At 49.1% G+C, this 20,275-nt stretch overlaps 1 protein-coding gene across 5 annotated transcripts in view; it reads right to left on the bottom strand.

Annotated features, from left to right (window-relative positions):
- Positions 1–9,078: 9,078 nt before the first annotated feature.
- VSX2 (visual system homeobox 2) overlaps positions 9,079–20,275 on the bottom strand; it is a 21,517-nt gene continuing 10,320 nt past the window's right edge. For 4 of the 5 annotated variants that reach the window (XM_019640270.1, XM_019640271.1, XM_019640269.1 and 1 more), the window contains 2 exons: positions 11,728–11,908; positions 9,079–11,171 (listed from right to left, as the gene is read on the bottom strand). In XM_019640270.1, coding sequence (XP_019495815.1) covers positions 10,789–11,171; positions 11,728–11,908 — 564 coding nt within the window. In that variant the 3' untranslated portion in view covers positions 9,079–10,788. The remainder of the gene's footprint in view (positions 11,172–11,727; positions 11,909–20,275) is intronic. The other variant, XM_019640268.1, reaches the window with a different exon arrangement.

Below are 20,275 nucleotides of genomic sequence, written 5' to 3' on the forward strand. Positions count from 1 at the left end.
TGGGGAAATGCTGCCCTGGGTAACTGAAGTCTCCCCGCCAGCTGGCTTGGCTTGCGTGTAGGCCTTGGGCCTGTTCTTACTCAGCTCCGCTCTGTAGGTGTGCTAAAGCGGTGTGCTCAGGTGCTGAGCTGAGAGAGCTCAGGTGGATGCCTGACCAGGTCTGGTGGCGTGACAGTGAATGCTAGGGAATCTAGAAAGCCTTGTGCATGGCCAGAACAGGATGCATGCTCAGAAAAGACCTGAGAAGACCCTGAGCTTTTACCTCTGGCTGGTCTCTGGGCTCAGTCCAAGGAGGAAGTAGAGGCAGAGTTCGAAACTGCCTGGCTAAGTGTTAAAGGAGTGTGCCAGCACAGAGCCAGTCTGGGAGAGATGGGGTTTTGTTTGTTTGCTTTTAGCTCCCACTAGCCAAGAAGTCTCTGTCAAAATACTAGCTCAACAGACACTTAAAGTGACCACGCATGAAAAGGATGACATTCTTTGCAAAAATATTTTGGGAAAGTCAACCAAACGAACAGATGACTGCAGCCTTCAGTAATCAAAAATAGCACACCCTGGGGAAGGGGGAGAAACTGATTTTCAGAGTTACCATATTGCAGTATTTAAATGTCCAGTTTTCAGGGTGACCAGTTAGCTCAGTTGGCTAGAGTGCTGATAACACCAAGGTTGCTGGTTTGATTTCCACATGGACCACTGGGAGCTGCGCCCTCCTTAAAAGTCAGCTATGCCATTGTAGCATGAAAGCAATGTGTAACCAATGACCATGGCTGTTCCCCAATAAAATTGAAATAAATATCCAATTTTCAACAACAAAATCATACAAAGAAACAGGATTGTGGTCCATTCAAAGGGAAAAAAATGGACAGAAACTATCCCTGAGTAAGCCCAGTTATTGGACTTACTAAACAAGACTTTAAAGGAACTGTCTTAAATATGCTCAGATACCTAAAGAAAACCCTAGAGCTGGTTCTAGCTCTGTCTCTGATGTTAGAACTGACAGCTAGCTCTGGACCTAGCACTGGCTCTAGTGCTAGATTTGGTGCTGCTGCTGCTTCTAGCTTGAGCTGGCACTGGCTCTAGATCTGGAACTGACACTGGAACTGGAGCTACACCTGGGTGTGGTCCTGCAGCTGGTTATTAGATACATCCAAGGACCTTCTACCTCTGAAGCTAGCTCTAGTCCTACAGCTGGCTCTAGCCCCGTCTCTGATTGTTAGAGCTTGGGCTGGAGCTGGTACTAGCTCTGGACTTGCCAATGGCTCTGTCATTGGCTCTGGCCCTGGAGCTCATGCTATAACTAGTGTTAGTGCTGCCTCTAGTCCTAGAGCTGGTGCTAGGGCTGATTCTAGTACTGGAGCTGGTGCTAGGGCTAATGCTCTCACTGGAGCTGGTGTCGGTTTTAGCTTTGAAGCTAACTTGAGATGATACTAGAGCTGGCTCTGAACACAGCACTCCAGCTCCAAGCTGGGCAGGTTGAGACATACGAAGGCCACCAGCTGTTTCAGGCAAGGAAAGTATGGAGAGTGGAAGGAACCCTCCACCTACTGATCCAGTCAGGTGCCCAGGATGGAGGAGATGGTACTGGCGGGTAAATGAGCAGACAGCAGAGTCAGAGCTCACACAAAAAGGGAAGACTTGGCAGGAACCAGAGCCTCGCGGAAGTGAATCCTGTACCTTCAGGTCAGCTCCTGCACAACAGTTTCTCCACTCTAGTCATGGCCAGTACTCACAGCCAATCAGCATGAGGGTCAAACCTTCCCACTGATGTGCCAATAGCAATCAAGGCTCAACTACAATAGGAAGGCACACACAAGGAACACACTTGGAGCACATGGCTCAGGAGACCAGGGAGACAGAACACGGGGCCCCCATAGGACACCTACTACATAAGGCCACTCTACCAAGACTGGGAGATGTGGCAGATCTAGAAGAAAACACAGGGAGTCAGCCAAAATGAGACAAACATTTCCCAAATAAAAGAACAATATAATACTCCAGAAAAAAAAGCTAAACAAAATGGTCACAAGCAACCTACTAGTTGCAGAATTCAAAACACTGGTTATAAGGATGCTCAGTGAACTTAGGGGAAGAGTAGAGGAACTAGTAAGAACTTTAACAAAGAGATAGGAAACATAAAAATGAAGATAGAAAACATAAAAAAGAACCAGTCAGAAATGACAAATACAATAACTGAAATGAAGAATACAGTAGAGGGAATCAACAGTAGATTAGATGAAGCAGAGAATTGAATCAGCAATTTGGAAGACAAGGGAGCAAAAAAAAACACACCCAATCAGAACAGCAAAAAGAAAAAAGAATCCAGGACCCAAGATGGCAGAATATATAAACACTGTGCCTGCTTCCTTTCATGAACACATTAAAATTACAACTAAATTATAGAACAATTAACCTGGAGAATCATCTTAAGTCTAGCTGAACAGAAGATTTATATTATAACTAAGGATATAAAAAAGAAGCCACGTCAAGAATGTTAGGAGGGGCAGAGATGCAAAATGGGCTAGCTCCAAACCTCCATATGGTGGTTGAGAACCAGGAGGAATATCTCAGTCGCAGAGGCTCTCCCTGGAGGAATGAGGGAACCCAGCCCCACACCAGTCTCCCCAGCCTGGAGTACTGGTGCCAGGAAGAGAAGTCCCCACATCTGGCTGTGACTAACAGTGGGGATTCCGACTATTGGGGTGGGACGGAAGGCTGTGGAAAACCCAGACATCCTCTTAAACAGCCTGAGCACAGACTCTCACTCGCAGTCACTCACCTTGGGCTCCAGCAGAGCAACAGTAACTTGGGGGGTGTTGGAGATATACGGTGGGGCTGACTGAGGTGTGTGGCTTTGGAACAAGAGCTGGAGGACAGTTATAATTTTCTCTGTGTGGAGTCCTTCTCTTGTGCAGCCGGTAGGCGGGCGCCATCTTTGCTGTGTTGAGCCCGCCTCCACAGGCCAAATCTGAATCCGGTTGGCCTGGTGAGCTCTGCTTGCTCCACCCTGCTGACTCACTGGGCACCTGCCCCACCCAACTCATGCACTGCGGGAGGCACTTTCTCTACTAGCAGCCAGCCCTGCCCACATTGCATTCTTGGAAAAGTATCAAAGTCCACAGGCCCCAGGTGGGTGATGACTGACCTCAGTGTGCTCTGAGACTTTTGCTGAGTAGCTCCAGGCTCAGCACTGGCACCAAACTAGAGTCTACATTAACCCTGTTGACCACAACTCTTCCCACTGTAGGGACTCACTGAGACCCCCACTTTCACCCAATTTACATACTACACGAGGCTTTATCAGCTGCTGAACCTTAAGAAAGCTGGCAGGTAGCAGCAAGCCTCAGGTGTCCTGGCATTTTGAGGAGCTACCCCAGGCCCAATACTGGTGGCAGTCATCCTCGGTTCACAGTGTGGACTCTCCCATGTGCCTTCAGGGTTAGTACAGGCAGCAAGCAACTGCAATCACTTTGTAGCTCCTACCAGGTAGTCCCCAGCCAATCACAAGCAGTGGGTGACCTAGGCCTGAACCAGAGGCCCTTGCAAGAGTTGCCCCAGAACCAACATACTTGGAGATTGGCTCAGACCACAGCAGAGCACTGCCCAATTAGCCCCACAAGTGGCACGCACAAAGGGTGGTCTCAACAGGCACCAGAGCCCCCTGGGGTGAATCCCACTCAGTGGGGTAAGCCCCCTGCACAGCAGCCTATAATCTGTGGGTGTGGCCAAACCCCACAGCCAATCAGCCTGAGGGTCAATCTCACCAACTGATGTGCCGATAGCAATCAAGGCTCAACTATAACAGGAGAGCACACACAACCCACACAAAAGACACTCCTAGAGCATCCAGAGCAGGTGACCAGGGAGACTGTGCCAGGGCCCCACAGGGCACCTACTATACCTACTATATAAGGCCACCCGGCCAAGATTGGAAGACATAGCAGGTTTATCTAATACACAGACACAAACAGAGAGGCAGCCAAAATGAGGGGACCAAGAAATATGTCCCAAATGAAAGAACAGGAGAAAAATGGCGACTGTCCTCCAGACAAAGAAGTAAACAAAATGGAGGCAAGCAACCTACCAGATACAGAGTTCAAAACAATGGTTACAGGGATGCTCAAGGAACTTAATGAGAATGTCAACAAAGAGATAGCAAGCATCAAAAAGGACATAGAAACCATAAAAAGAACCAGTCAGAAGTGAAGAATGCAATAACTGAAAAGGAGAATGCGCCAGAAGGAATCACCAGCAGAGTAGATGAAGCAGAGGATCAAATCAGCAATTTGGAAGACAGGTAGCATAACACACCCAATCGGAACAGCAAAAAGAAAAAGGAATCTAAAAAAATGAGGATAGTTTAAGAGACCTCTGGGGCAACATGAAGCGTAACAACATTTGCATCATAGGGTACCAGAAGGAGAAGAGAGAAAGCAAGGCATTGAGAACCTATTTGAAAAAATAATGACTGAAAACTTTCCTAACCTGATGAAGGAAATAGACATACAAGTCCAGGAAGCGCAGAGACCCAAACAAGATGAACCCAAATAGACCCACACCAAGAGGTCAGCTGATTTCTCAACAGAAACCTTGCAGGCCAGAAGGGATTGGCATGCAATATTCTAAGAGATGAAAAGCAGGGATCTATTGATACAACCAAGATTACTCTACCCAGCAAGGCTATCATTTAGAATCAAAAGAGAGATAAAGAGCTTCCCAGACAAGAAAAAGTGAAAGGAATTCATCACTACCAAACCAGTATTACAAGAAATGTTAAAGGGACTTCTTTAAGAAGAAGAAAATCTAAAAATCAAAAATATGAATAATAAAATGGCAATAACTACATATCTATCAATTACTTTAACTGTAAATAAATTAAATGCTCCAATCAAAAGACATAGGATGGCTGAATAGATAAAAAAAACATGACCCTTACATCTGCTACCTATAAGATACTCACCTCAGATCAAAAGACACACACAGGCTGAAAGTAAAGGGATGGGAAAAGGTATTTCATGCAAATGGAAACAAAAAAAAGCTAGAGTAGTAATACTTATATCAGACAAAATAGGCTTTAAAACAAAAGCTATAACAAGAGTCAAAGAAGGACCCAGGAATCCCACCTCTGGGTATTTATCAGAAGAAACCCAAAACACTAATTTGAAAAGACATATGTATCCCTATGTTTATTGCAGTATTGTTTACAATAGCCAAGGTATGGAAGCAACCTAAGTGTCCATTGATAGATGAATGGATAAAGAAGAGGTGGTACATATGTACAATGGAATATTAGCCAAAAGAAAGAATAAAATTTTACCATTTGTGACAACATGGATGGACCTAAAGGGTATTATGCTAAGTGAAGTAAGTCAGGCAGAGAAGGACAAGTACCATATAATTTCACTTATATGTGGAATCTAAAAAACAAACCAACAAACAAAACAGAAATAAACTCAGAGATACAAAGAGTAAATTGATGGTTGCCAGATGGGAGGGGGGTTGGGAAGATGGATGAAAACTGTGAAGGGATTGAGAAGTATAAATTGGTAGTTACAAAATACTCACGCAGATGTAAGATGTAGCATAAGGAATATGGTCAATAATATTGTAATAACTATGTATGGTGTCAGGTGGGTACTAGATTTATTGAGGGAATCACTTCGTGAGGTATATAAGCGTCTAATCACTATGTTGTACACCTGAAACTAATATAATATTGTATGTTAACTGTAATTGAAAAATAAAAAAATATTTTCAAAAAAGATTTATTGGAACACACACACACACAGAAAAAAGACCACGGAGAGATTAATAAAATACAACAAGAGCAAGTTCCGTGCATGACTGAACTAGGAAGCTAGAAGGGCAACCCCAGGTGTGAAAGCCAGAGCAGCGATGGGTGTGTGGGTTCAGCAGGTGACTGCAGACTCGGAACTTGCATTTTAAACGCCCATGCAGGGATGGAAGACCAGCCCCAAGGCGACAGCTAGGAAGAACATTTAAACAATCCAAATATTCTCGCACACATACACAAAAAAAAAAGGAGAGGAAAAATTGTCATATTAACTTACAAAACACACAAGCAGACAATATACCATGAGCTAGCAAACGTAACAAGCAAGGTAGAATTACAAGGAGAAATTAGCAAATCCACAATCATCACTCCCTGATCCCTTCCTGTGACAGACTCCCTGAAGTCCATGCTGGGAGTAGAGCCATGGAGATAAATCAGGGGGCACCCATGGCTCAGAGGTGAGGAGTCAGGGAGGGAAGCATACAGACAGCCCTTGAGAAGAGTTAGCATTGGGAAGGGTTGACCTGAGTGAGACATTAATGGAGCCGCTATGATGAAGCAGAGACTTCATTGCTGCCTTGAGTCGAGGAGCAGCCAGGCAGGAGGAGGGGACCAGAGAGAGACCTGAAGAAGAAATAGGTGGCAAGGAAACACCAGAAGGCAGAACCAGTTGAGGCTGTGGCTCCTGACTCAGCCTTGGGTGCCTGGGTGATCTTGTGGAGCCCTGAACTGGCACACTCAGTAAGCAGAGCTCTGGGGCAAGAGCCAGGCAAAGAAAAAGCCAAAAGTTCTAACCCACAGAAACCATCTGGTTTTATTCCCTCTAGAAAACAAACTAGTGTATTTTAAAAATACACTTTATGTTTACAACCATTTTAAATGTACAGAACAATGGCGAAGATAGTACGGAGAGTTCCAGTAAAGCCCGCCTCCAGTTTCCCCTATAACTTCTTACATTATTATGGTACATTTGCTGCAACTGATGAGCTAGGTGGGGTGCCACACCTCCACACTCTGGGGGAGTCTGAGAGGAGAAGGCACGGAAGCTCTGGTGGGAGCAGGAGGAAGACTCTTAGGCCCCCAGTGAGCTGGGGGAGCGGGAGATGGGAGGCTCGGTGGACGAGGTCTCAGAGATCCCTCATATCAGGGCCCCACTTTCTTGCAGGCTGCAGGACTAGGCCTCAGGAGCTCCCCCACCCACATCCCTGCCTCCACTTGCCAGATTCCTTCTCATCTATCCCTGCCAGGCCTGCTCAGCAGCTCCAAGCAGCCCTCATAAATCAGTCCCTCCTGCCCTTTTATATGCTCATGGTGCACAGCCATCTATTGGCAGCCTGTTCGGTCTGCAGAGTCTGGAATAAAATCTGCCTTCCAGGCACTGGGATCTTGGAGAGAAACCCCCAATACAGGTGCAGTCAGCACCCAGCAAGATTTCACTTTGTTCTGCCCCATGGGGTCCTTCTGTCCAGGCCCTTCCTTTCCTTTCCAGCCTTTCTCCTCCTTGATTACTGGTAGGCCTATTTGCATGTCCCACTGCAGAGAGCTGCATACCTCTTCCCAGGGTCAATCCCCTGGAGTGATTGTCCAGGGGGATTTCTGGCAGTTCCCAAGCCTCTGAGTGTCCCAATTGTCCCCAGATCTAAGGGTGGGGCAGCTGCTGAGGACATCCCCCAGGCTTAAGGAGGCTGCGCTGGTGTGGCCACCCTTTCCTTGTGTTCATGTGGGACCTTGTAACACTGTGAGGCTGGTTGAGCAAGTGTTATTACTGATTTAGAACACAGGAGAGAGAGGCTCAGGGGTTAAACACCTTAACCCAAGTCCCGTGGTTATGCTTTAGTGGTCCCTTAGAGCATTTGCAACCTTGTATTTTATTTGTGTTATTACTTGAATTGTCTTTCCCTCCAAATAGGACAGCTTTGCCCACCACTCTATCCGCAGTGCCTTGCCCCGTGACTGGTACACACATGCTCCATAAATGTTTTAAAATTATTGAATGAATGGATGAGTTAGAGGAAGAAGGTTCATTCATTTATTTATTCAACAATGGATTCAGTGTCAGGCCCTTTGATGGGTCTTAGGGATGAAAAAGTGAATAAGATGTAACCCCTACCCTTGAAGAAACCAGTCTTGTGGGGAAGATAGACTTGTAAATAAAAATTACAACATAATGTATAAAACGCTATAATGGAGGAATGTCCGTCCCAGGTGCTATGAAAAAACAGATTCTAAGCTCTTCCTGGAGGAGGGGCCTTGAAGGATGAGTGGCAGGGTATTTCCTGCAGTGTTGGGGGTAGGCCGAGTGAGGGAAGGGCATTTCTACCCCAGCGGGTGACAGTGAGTCTCCTGGGGGCCTGACACTCAGGGAAGGCTTGGAGGAGCCCCAAGTGGGCCAGACTTGAAGCCAGGCTCTTGGATTTTTCCCTTCACCACATAAAAGTCAGAAATTTCCCACCTGTGCCCCCCAGCCTCTAGGTCTGGGAGGATTCTACCCGTGCCAACCACCTGTCATTCTCCTTCAATGACAGATTGCCAGAAAAACCTCTTCCATGAGAGAGTTCAACATCTGAGCCAATCTGAAACAATCTTATGAGATTTCTTGAGCCAACAGCTCAAATATAACCTCTCTATTCTGCTCCCTGCACTCCCTCATCTGTAATTCCATCCAACACATCGTCAAGCCGGTGGGCCCAGCGGTCTGCAGGCAATCTCACGTAGTCTTCCCCCCACAGTTTCTCCTGTTTATTCCCTTCTCTTCAACAGAGGTTTAGCAGATGTTTGTCTTTTAGTTCCCGATGCCATGACCGTTTCCATTTGTTGTTGTGTAATCTAATGTTGTGATGTAAGAGATCCGAGTACATGTCTGTGTACACAAAAAGAAGGGAGTCACTCGTCTTGGGGGCCGAGGTAAGGCTGCGGGCTTTACCTGAGGTGTGAACAAGACAAGGTTGTTTGTAAGGAAGCACTGAGGGAAAGGTCAGTGCCATCTAGCGTGGGGGAAGCAGGAAGGGGTCACGGGCAATAACTTAGGGTCTCAATGGCTGGAATATTTTAGTTGTGCCTGCAATGGAGGAGGGTCCCACATCGTAGTGATAATGTCATTGAAAAAGTGACAATGTCAGCTCAGTGGAGAAAGGCCGGCCACAGTGCTCCTACAGTTGGAGTAATTTTAAAAGAAGAATCTAGTAATTTTGACCTAAAAATGTCTTCATGGATTTGCTTTTTATGTTACCCGTACACACATACACACGCATTCTCCTCACTCATGGAGGACTCCTGGATTCCTCCCCTGCTGTTTTTACATCAATTTTATTCTTACTTATATCTTTACAGAAAATGGCACAGAAGTCACAGGTTTAGAATACCTAGAAGTTATTACAGTTCCATATTTCAAACACCTCAATATCAAGATTCTTTCTTCTCACTCTATGTACATTATTTACACACGAGGGGCTACAGTCTAACACTTCAAACCAACAGGGGACAAAGACAAGAAGAACTGGGGGAAAGTTCCATGAATGGAATAAAGAAGAAATCAACTTTTGATGTGGAATTAAAATCCCAACTCATTGTCTCAGGCCTTTCTCTCTTGAGATATTCCCTGCAAAGGAGGTGGGATGGTAAAGAATGTCATGGGAGTGAGGGGGATATGTCCCTGGCCTGGGGGTGGAGGGGCAGCTCTGGAGAGGCCATCAGTATGGACAGGTCCTCTCATCAGCAGCCAGGAAGAAGCCCCCAGCCCCCTATTCCAACACGGTCACTGTCTCTGTCTTATTCATAGTGAACATGTACACAGCATACACCCAGCTTGAAGGTGTGAGTGCCTGTTGCTTAGTTTGGGTCTAACACTTACTCTCCTTTGAGCCTTTTCTCATTCCCTTCTTGTGACCATATGATGACTACATATAGCCCCAGGCCGACTCCAGGCTTGGCCTCCCAAGGACAGCCTGGGTGAAGTTGAGTCAAGGTCTGTGGCTTCCTAGGTGTTCATTTAACAGCTTGGATTGGGTTGCTCCAAGGCAGGGCACATGCAAAGCAATAATTTGCTAGAAGCTCTAGGTGAAGAGTGCCTTGCATAGCAAGTCAGGGTTCCAGGCAGCGTTTCAGGGGAGTCAGGATGCTTCAGAACACAGCCCCAAGGGCACGGAGCAGAGGGCTTGGATTCCCAATAGTGCAGAGAGACACAGCATTTGTGAGAGGTGCCCCCTGGCTGCAGAGCACAGACCCTGGAGTCACTACAGGTATTGTACATCGTCACATGCAGTACTGGCACCTGTGCTGGGAGGAATGATGGGCCCGGCTGAGTGTGGAAAGGGTTAGGGTTCCTGAGGGTGACCATGGAGAACGTGAGACGGAGGGTGGCCAAGTGGCCCAGGCTGAGACTTCCCAAATTTAACCAGTACTCTGGGCCCCATTGATGGGGTAGAGCAGAGGTTGTACCTAGGCCTACAGGGCAGTACATTCACATGGCAGAAGCCTATGCCCAGACCCAAGGGAAGGAACAGGCAGAGGGGAGCAGAATTTGGCCAAGGACTGGAGCGCTCAGGTCATCGGCTCTGGAGTGTGGGTCCTCAATCCCTGACAGGGCTGTGAGCCTGGGGGGAACAGAACTCCCCCTGGGGTTAGAGCTGGGAGGGAGGGCTCTTAGAGCAAGAGAACAGAGTGAGGAGTGGATTTGGACAGTGAGAGTTGCCAAGGGATTGAGTGAGCATGGCTGGAAGGGGTGGTTTGGGGTAGCAAGAAGGTTTCTGAGGCAGGGCTGTTGAGATGACGAGGCTGCTAAAGAGGTCAAGACTAGCTAGCTAGGGGATATCTCAGCATGGCCCAAAGCCTTGGCCAGAAGTGAGTTGTGCCTGAAGTCACCCGGGGGGTCATGGAGGGCCTGTGGGGCAGCGGGAGGGTAGCAAAGGCCAGGCTGGGCCCTGCCTCAGAGAACACCTCCCAGCACCACAGGCCTGGAGAAGCGCAGAGTCCTGGGGCTCCACGGGCAGCGCGCCCTTGACCTAAGCCATGTCCTCAAGCTGCGGCGGACTCAGCTTCTCCGCTGGCCTGTCTTCGTCCATGGCCTCCTCCTCCTCTGGCTCCTGGACATTCCGGGCCAGGCTGTTGGGTCCAGACACAGTCCCCAGCACTTTGGTGCTGTGCTCCTGAGCTCTGGCTCGGAGCGCTGCAATGCTGTTCTCCCTCAGTTCCTCCTGGGACATGGCCGCCGGAGGGTCGGGGCCCCGCTCCTCCTGCTCCATCTTGTCCAGTTTGGGCAGGGCCTGCTGTTCCGCCTCGGGCTTCCTCCCCGACTCCGCTGCTGCCTCCAGCGATTTTTTGTGCATCCCTAAAAAGAATTGTTGGTATTCGGGTTTAGAAAAGCGCCTGGGAAAGCCATCTTGAACTGAAAACAGCAAAGATAGAGAGAGGCCAGAATTAAGGACAAGCAGAAAGCCTTGCTTCACACACCGCAGTCACGCGAGTCCCGGGGTTGGGGCCAGGGCAGCAGGAGGTGGGCGGGTGGGGGGCTGCAGATGAGCCAATGGGCACCAGGCCTGCAGAGGGCTTCTCCAAGCCAAGCCCCTGGTCACCTGACCCCCAGATAGTCTGTTCTGTCCCATCCCTCCCTCCTGGGATCCCAGGTCACAGAATCCCAAAGATAGGCTGGTGCTACTATCAGACATAGGCCCAGGTGGCAGGTACGGGAAGATAGCAGGTGGAGAGATTTAGGGGGAAGAAGTCCTTTGGGCAAAGCCAGATGGTGGCCAAAGGGACCTAGGGGTTCCCTCAACCACCAAGAGAGGCAGTTTCGTTTATCACAAGACCAACTCCCACAAGGGAAAAGGGGCTGCTAGGCTGCTGTGGCCAGGTCCCTTTGCTCCAGTGCTCTGTCTCCTCCTTAGGGGAGCCCACTCTCCTTGCCACAGGGGCAGGGCCCCAAGGAGGGTGCGGGCTCTTACCCAGCAGCCATGGGGCACAGGAGTCCATGATGCCATCCTTGGCAGACTTGAGGATGGACTCAGGCAGGGGGATGGAGTGCCGCACCATGGCCCCATACAGCCCATACTCCGCCATGACGCTGCTCCGGCCCCAGCACTTCTCTCGCTTCCTCCACTTGGCTCTGCGGTTCTGGAACCAGACCTGCAAGTATAGACAAACAGGTGTGTTCTGAGAGGCCCCTACCCCAGCGTCTCTCTGTTAAGGTCCTCACCCCTTCCATGGCCAGCAGCCCCATCTCCTTGTGGTTTGCCAGTTTCTCCGTTCAGGTGTCTTTTCTTAAGCTCACCTACCCTGCAGTACTGCAGGGGGTTCCTCTAGGCTCAGGGATATCCAGAATGAGGACACAAGTCTTATGAGAACACAGTGGGTGAAATGGGTCCTTTTTTTCTTTTTCTTTTTTTTAAACCAAAGCAGTTACAGGGAGATGGAATAGGGACGCCTCTGGGACAGGGTCTTGTAAGTGGGCACTTCCCAATGTGGTCCTTCGTTTGCAGCTGAGAAGCAAACCCTGATAGCTGTCTTGCAAGTGTGCACAGCTCCAGTGTATAAACAGAATCTCTTTTCTGACTTGCAGAGGGATAAATTCCTTCTGAGGGGCTGGGCTAGCAGTGTTCAGGGCTCCCTGTCCACCAGAACTCTAGAGCCCAGAGCAGTCCCAGGAAGACCTCCAGGTGAGTGTAGATGCAGGGAGCAGAGGGCATGTCACCCAGGTATCATGAAACTTAGGAACTGCCCCGGCCCCAAAGCACAGTTGCGAATGCTCCCAGGCCTGAGTCAGCTCCCTTGTCTGCCCTGTCCTGGCTGAGCCCTGCCACGCCACAGTGCCCCCCTCCACCTGCTCGCCACAGTTCTGGACCTAACACTGAATGATATTTGGGAGAAGCTGGGCAGCCATCCCTTAGTCAGGGGAGGAAGACAAACTTCTCAGTGATGTGAGGAGCAAATGGGAGTGGGGACCTAGGAAAGTGTAGTGGGGAGCACTCTAGGGAATGTTTCTGTGGCCCCCAAACTGACTGGTGCAGGGTCTGAATGAGTGGGGTGCCCTGGGGGTGTCTGGAGCACTCAGTCCCTGCGTGGAGGAGATCCCAGGTTCCTGCCATGCTTGGGGGAGGGAAGATTTCTTGGTCTCCCAAAGCAGCTTCCTGAGACTTGCAGCAGCTGACAGGAGTCAGAGCTAGAACCAGGGACAGCTGTACTGTTTGTCCCTCGAGCAGGTGAGAGGCCCGTGGTTAACTGGTGGGCACTGGAAGGACTCCTCTGGTCCCCTCACAGCCCCTGGGGGCCCTGACCTCCTAGGGCGGGAAGAGGCACAAGGCCCCCAGGAAGTGAGGGTGGGAGGGAATAAGGGGTGGGCAGAGGCGGATTCGGGAAAATCTATTAGTTTCCTCAATGATTTCCATTCCTTCGCCTCCACAGGGCGCCCCCCNCCACCCTTCCCTCCGGGCCCTCGCCCCCGCCCTCGGCAGCGGAGGTTTCAGCTTTTGATGAAAAATTGCTCCAGCTCTATTCAGGAGGCGGCAAAAGAAGAGTCACCCCCAGGGGCAGCCCTGGGCTGATTGAAAAATAAGTTAATTTCAGTTTGAATCGATGGGCCTCAGGCACTGAAATATCACGGGAAATTAAAGCGGCTGCTCTCCCGGGAGCCGTGGCATTGACCCGCACTAATTAATGCTGGGGAGGCAGCTCGAGCTGCGCCTTGAGCAGCTCCCCCTCCCCGGGGGACCCCAAACACTTCTCATTTAACTAATTAGAAGGGGAAAATTGGGTGTTAATTTGTTTAGGATTTTTTTCCCCTCTTACCCCTGCAGCTCTCTCCCCAAGCCCCCGCCCTGCGCGGGGGCGCAGGAAATGAATGCGGGGCCCACCGGCAGATGGCTGCCCGGGTCACTCTGCAATCTTCTCCGACTTGATTGCTTGATTAGGTCGTTAGCACATTAAAAAAAAAAATTGCTTGCCGTCTGGCGCTGGCGTGATGAGTGGGACGCGCGGCAGCGCCTGGGTAATTTATCTTTTTATACGGCAAAGAATTTGATTTCAATCTGCAGATATATGGAGCGCCTTTGACACCTGTTTAACATCGCGCCGCTGACAGCTTAACCCTTCGCTGCCTCCACCGCCGGGAGACTCATGCTGGGGCCGGCGGGGCTCTGAATCCGCGCGTCCCCGTGGTTCCAGCCGCTGCCACCAGGTGGCGGAGTGAGAGTGCCCCGGTGGCCCGCGGCAGCCCCGAGTCAGCTGCTAAGCGCAGACGGCTGCATCCGGCAGGGGGAGCCCCAGCCACTCCGCCTCGCATCCCCACCACTCTAAACATCTCGGCGTTCACAGACACGTTGTGAGGGACTGCGTCAAGACCGCACAACTTTAAGTTGACCTAAATGTGTGTAACCCTATTTTGGCACTTCTTCGTTTGTAAATAACCAGAACCTCTAAAAATGGGAGAGACGTAGCCTCAGACACCCCTGATCTCCATCTTGACACTGGCCAGCTGGCCCCACTCTGTGTGAAACACACCTTTGCTACCACCGGGTTTGGCACCTGCCGTTCCTGCTCAGGTCCTCCTGTGGGAGCTGGGAAGCCAATGCGCAAGGCCTCCCTTGAGTCCAGACCCAGACTGCCCTGAGTGAGCCCTGCCCAGGAAAGGGTTTCTGTAATTTGAAGGCCACTAGATGGCTGTGCTCCATGCACTAAAGCGCAGTGAGAAATGCAAGCAGGGGCTAACTTGGCCACGGTCCTGGCCTGGCTCTACGCTGTGTTTAAATCTCTCCTCAGGGCCGCCTGCCTGTCCAGCAGGGTCTCTGTCTGACTACCTGCCCTACCCAGGGCCTGCGGTTTGTCTGAGACCTCTGTCCTGCCCCATCTTCCTTCTCCTTATCATTTGGTCACCCTCTCCAAGTATCCAGTTGTCTCACGCTGCCTTCTCCCACAGAGGTAAAATCTAAAAGGATTAATCCACATACTGATGTTAAGTAAGTGACTTCTGGTTTCACCGACCTCTCAGAGAAGACAGCAAAGAGTGAACCCCTCCACGATGGAATTCCAGGCACCAAGTCTGACCACAGAGGGCTGGGAAGGCCCTCTCTATGAATCTAAGTAAACCACCTGCTTCCTGGTCAGGAGGTGACCTTCCTGCTTGAACACAGTAGATTATAAAACAANGTTTGTAAATAACCAGAACCTCTAAAAATGGGAGAGACGTAGCCTCAGACACCCCTGATCTCCATCTTGACACTGGCCAGCTGGCCCCACTCTGTGTGAAACACACCTTTGCTACCACCGGGTTTGGCACCTGCCGTTCCTGCTCAGGTCCTCCTGTGGGAGCTGGGAAGCCAATGCGCAAGGCCTCCCTTGAGTCCAGACCCAGACTGCCCTGAGTGAGCCCTGCCCAGGAAAGGGTTTCTGTAATTTGAAGGCCACTAGATGGCTGTGCTCCATGCACTAAAGCGCAGTGAGAAATGCAAGCAGGGGCTAACTTGGCCACGGTCCTGGCCTGGCTCTACGCTGTGTTTAAATCTCTCCTCAGGGCCGCCTGCCTGTCCAGCAGGGTCTCTGTCTGACTACCTGCCCTACCCAGGGCCTGCGGTTTGTCTGAGACCTCTGTCCTGCCCCATCTTCCTTCTCCTTATCATTTGGTCACCCTCTCCAAGTATCCAGTTGTCTCACGCTGCCTTCTCCCACAGAGGTAAAATCTAAAAGGATTAATCCACATACTGATGTTAAGTAAGTGACTTCTGGTTTCACCGACCTCTCAGAGAAGACAGCAAAGAGTGAACCCCTCCACGATGGAATTCCAGGCACCAAGTCTGACCACAGAGGGCTGGGAAGGCCCTCTCTATGAATCTAAGTAAACCACCTGCTTCCTGGTCAGGAGGTGACCTTCCTGCTTGAACACAGTAGATTATAAAACAAGGCCGCAAACCCTTAAACAGAACCTGTGGGATCTGACTCCAGAATGTTTTGGGTGTTAAAAAGAATAGGTGATGCATATACCACATGTCACGTAACATCTTGCAGCAGTCGCACACTGTAATCAAAACTACCCATTTTGATTTCTTCAGCAAAACCCATACATATTCACACTAAGTGGGATAAATAAAGAGCATAAAGTCTGATCCGGTTTTTGTCACTAATGAGTTCTGATGACAAAGTTATGACAGAACTGTCCATTTTCAGCACAGTTTGGCTTTAGGGATTCTGGAGAAGGGACTGTATAAAAAGGCAGAGATTCTACTCCTTCTCCTCCCCACCCGTCTGGCTGCCCGGGAAGGCGCATTGCTCTGGCTTCTGCAGGATTCCATGAGCCTTGGTGTTAGCCATGGGGGTCAGGGCTCTCAAGTGGAAAAAGCTTCATTATTGGAACACTAAAGTAAGGAGTGCAGAGTTGGGATTCAGACCATATCTGGGGCCTGTAAACAGAACCGTTTTTCCTGGGTCTCCTAATTTGGGCAAATGAATAACTGGTCTGCAGATCAGACTTTGCCCACAGACACTCCCAGGGGAGTAGGTGGCAGCTGGTTGCTCAAACCAGGAGTCATCCGGACACTCGGTTATGGGCTCCTGGAATGCCTGGCTCTCTGCAAAGAGCAGATGCTGCTCCAATTTATGGAGGAAACCTGGACAGCCAAAACAATTTCTTTTTAGGACAGTTGGCAGGGAAGCTGTGGCAATGGTGCCTTGGAGGGAAGTGGACAAGGGGATTAGAATTAACCCTAACCACTCTTCATATTTGTCTTTCTCTTTCCTGCCTAGAAACAACCAGTATGTGTAACAGAACTTAAAAGTGTACAAGAAACACTGAAGTCAGCCAGTCCTGAACTGGAATGCCCAGCTCTGACAAAAATTGTGTGATCTTGGGCAAGTTACTTGCCTTCTCTCAGTCTCAGTCCCTTCAAACATAAAATAAAAATACCTACTTTTCAGGGTTGTTTTGAAGATTATGAAATAAATGAAAGTGCCTAAAAGCAGTGTTTGTCACTCAGAAGGTGCTCAATAAATGCTACTTATTATTTCAGTGAAACCACAGAAAATCAGTGGGGGAGTCTGCTCAGGGGACAGGTTAATCAGTGGCATTGCCTGCCCCTTTGGCCCCCTCCACATGCCCTTTAGCAAGGCTGGACTGACAAATAATAATAACTGTGGGGCTGGGGAGTGGGGACAGAACTAACATTCAGGACGGAAGTTTTTAATACAGATAGCCTCTAGTTTCCACTCCAGGCACCAGAAGGACCAAACAGATAACCCTGCAACTCTCCCAATATTTCTTTTTTGTTTGTTTGTTTGTTTGTTTGTTTTTGTTTTTGTTTTTGTTTTTTTAGCTGAGCCATCCTGCTACCTATTGGCAGCTCAGCGGCTGCTCAGCTCGGGCTGGACTCGAACCGACTCCCAATATTTCTAATGTATTCCAGGCCCTTGCAGCACAAATGCAAGAGAACACCATGCATTGCCCAGCACTCTCTGCACATCGGCTGTGATCAGGAGATAGAAGACCAAGGCTGGAGATCCCTGCTCTGCCTCCAACTGCCTTTGTGACCTTGAGGGTATTTCTTAACCTTTCAGAGCTTCCAATTCCTCATCTGCCCTGTGATATCACTTCTTAAAGGTTTGTTGTAAAAATTAAGCAAAAATAGTGCATGGGAAATGCCTGGTATATAGTAAGAACTAAAAACAATTGGCTGGATGCTGAATGAATTCTGTGGGTAAATGTGCAATGCAATGAGGCTTTGCTTTCTCACAAATGCTCAATGCCGCTTTTCACATGAAGCCAGGTCTTTCCATCTCTCACCTTTGAGATTCTTTTGCAGCATTTGGGCCCTTTTTCCTACTTGGTCTCTTGGTTCTGGCAAGCTCAAAATATTCCTTCAATCCCTCTCTCACTCACTTCCTTGACTACCCATTTTCTATTGGGTTGTTGGAAAAGTCATGACGTATTTTTTCTATGTTTTTCTTTGCAAAAAATGTGTCATGACTTTCCCGACAACCCCATAGAAGAGCACTCCTCTCACATGGGAGTCAGTTCCAGAACTCTTCAGGGGAACGTGCATCAAGGCTCCAGCAAGGAACAGAACCATGCCTCACACTTCAGGGCTCTGAGTTCCTGAGAAGGGACTCAAAAGTGACACCAAGAGCCACCAGGTTTGGAGTCCTAGGCAAAAGAGTTGAGATCTTCCAGCTCTGGAAAGAGCCTGGGTTTCCTAGTGCATTTCCCCTCCAAAGTGATTCTCCAACAGTACTGAGGAAGCCCAGGCAGGATGCCTCTGGGTATCAACAGCTGATCTGGCAGGTGCCTCCACAGCTGGCAGAGAGAGTCCTGAGAGCTTGTGCCTCCAAAGATGGACTGGACCCAGGAAAGGACTTCTTGCCAAATGGGTGCTCTTCTGCTACAAAGGCACACATCAAACAAGCCAGGAAACTCTATCAGCTCCTTCTTTCATAAGTGGGTAACCAGCATGAGCAGCTGTGGCTGTGCCCATGGCCTCTGCTGTCATCGCACGGCTCCTGTCCAGCAAAGCTCCCATCCCTATATCCACACAGGACAACACACCCAGGGTTCATTCCCTCAGAGATCTCCCAGGAAACCCTATGAGGTCCTTCCAGGATTTCCCCCCTAAAGGAGACATCTTGCTTAATAGGATGGTCTTCATACATTCTGGTCACTTGGCTACCCCAAACCCTGCCCTCCAATCTTGTTCCCTGCCATCAGACGTGGCTTTGTTGGCCATGTGGCAGTTTCCATCACATTCACCCAGTTTCTTTCCTCTCCTCTGGCTGGAAGCTGATTAACTTGGGCTTATTGCTGGTGTGATTTAATGACTTCACACTCCACATCCACTCAGCACTTCTGACACCATATTTCAGCACACGTCTTTCAGTCCCAGCTTCAGGCTCAGAGAAGCCTGGCCTTGCTGCAGCCTCTATTGTCCACTAGGGGGCAGCTTTGCCCACGTTTCCCGTCAGCCACAGGCAGCATCCTTCCCTGCACACCTGACAGGTGATCTCGAGCCTCATCTTGTCTTGTCATTCAAAACTCCACTTTCTTCCACTCATATTAACACACTCAAAACAGAGAAGCTCCTTTCCTGAGTTTCTGATCCAGCGTTTTTACAATGGCTGCACCCAATCATCTGCACAGCTTTAAAAACATACAGATGCCAAGACTCCACACCAAACCAATTAAATCAGAATTGCTGGGCATGGGAGCCCAGCAGGGGCATTTTAAAGAGCTGCCCTATGATTCTAATAAATGTCCCAGGCTGAGACACTGCAACCCTTTCCCATCTATGCACTTTTCTTCCAAACTTCTGGAATATAATCCCCTAAAACTTCATTCCTTACCTTTGGGCAGGGGCCACTTTAAAAGAGGCAGAATCAAACAGCGCTAGCCAGAGAATCCAACTTTGGTCATCACACCAAGTTGCAAAGATTGGGGATGATAGGTGGACTCTGTTCACTTTGCACCTACATACCTCTGCCATGTAGGCATTTTTATTAAGTATGACTTTCTTCAGAAAAGCATACAGTACACAAATAAGTGAGTGTATGTTTATACCCCAGTCTTATAATTCTAGGACTGAGTGACCTCACAGAGGAAATAAAGTCAGTCTGGAAACCCACCCACTTCCTTTTCCCTGGGGCTGACGTCTGGCAGGGGCTTTCAGAATGCCATATCCCAGCATTTTTTGGAGACACTAAGAAGACTGTGTGTCTCTCTGATACGGAGACTTGGAGTCTCTTTTTTCTCCAACAAAACACAGCATCCCTTCACCTCCAACCAGAGAGCTGTAGAGCGAGGAAGTGCTTACCCTCCAAGCCCTAAGGCAGATGAAATGGGTAGTAACAGACGGGGCTGGCCCATCATCACTGCCGTTGGCATTGTTTATTCCAGTTTATGTGGACAAGCCCTCATGTTTCCCTGATGTGCTCTTATATAATAGTTGAGTCCTGGGTTCGAATCCCAGCCTGTTACTTACTTCACTTCTTAGCCTCTCATTTGCCACATCCACAAAATAAGGATACAAAGAGCATCTAACTCACCTAGTTGTTGGGAGGGTTTAGTGAAACAAGGCATGGAAAGCACTTAATATCTGGGACAAGGATAAGTACTTCATAATGCCAGTAATAACCATACTTTTACTAAATTAGTATGTTAGGAAAATATTATTATTTTACAAATGAGTAAATTAAGGCTCAGAGTTTGGCTTGTTCACAGGGAAACAAAGACTAGAAATAGATGCGTCTGACTTTTCACTTCCACACTGCATTCTCATTAGACATTTGACAGTAGAGCTCAGACATCCAGGGGTTTCCCTGGGTGGACCCAGAGAGGGGGTGTGTCCTAGCTGTCCACTTGGGGCAGCCAAACTCCACCTGTCCTGCTCCCCCATTCCACCAATGACAGACTAGGGGCCTGGTGAGGAAGGTGACCCTGAGAAGACCCCTCCTTGGGAGGGATTCCCCCCTCTTCTTTTTATAGGAAACTGAGGGATGGGAAGTGACCTGGCTTCTGCTATGCCC

This window comes from Hipposideros armiger, unplaced genomic scaffold (assembly GCF_001890085.2).
Source record: "Hipposideros armiger isolate ML-2016 unplaced genomic scaffold, ASM189008v1 scaffold_49, whole genome shotgun sequence".
Classification (NCBI taxonomy): domain Eukaryota; kingdom Metazoa; phylum Chordata; class Mammalia; order Chiroptera; family Hipposideridae; genus Hipposideros; species Hipposideros armiger.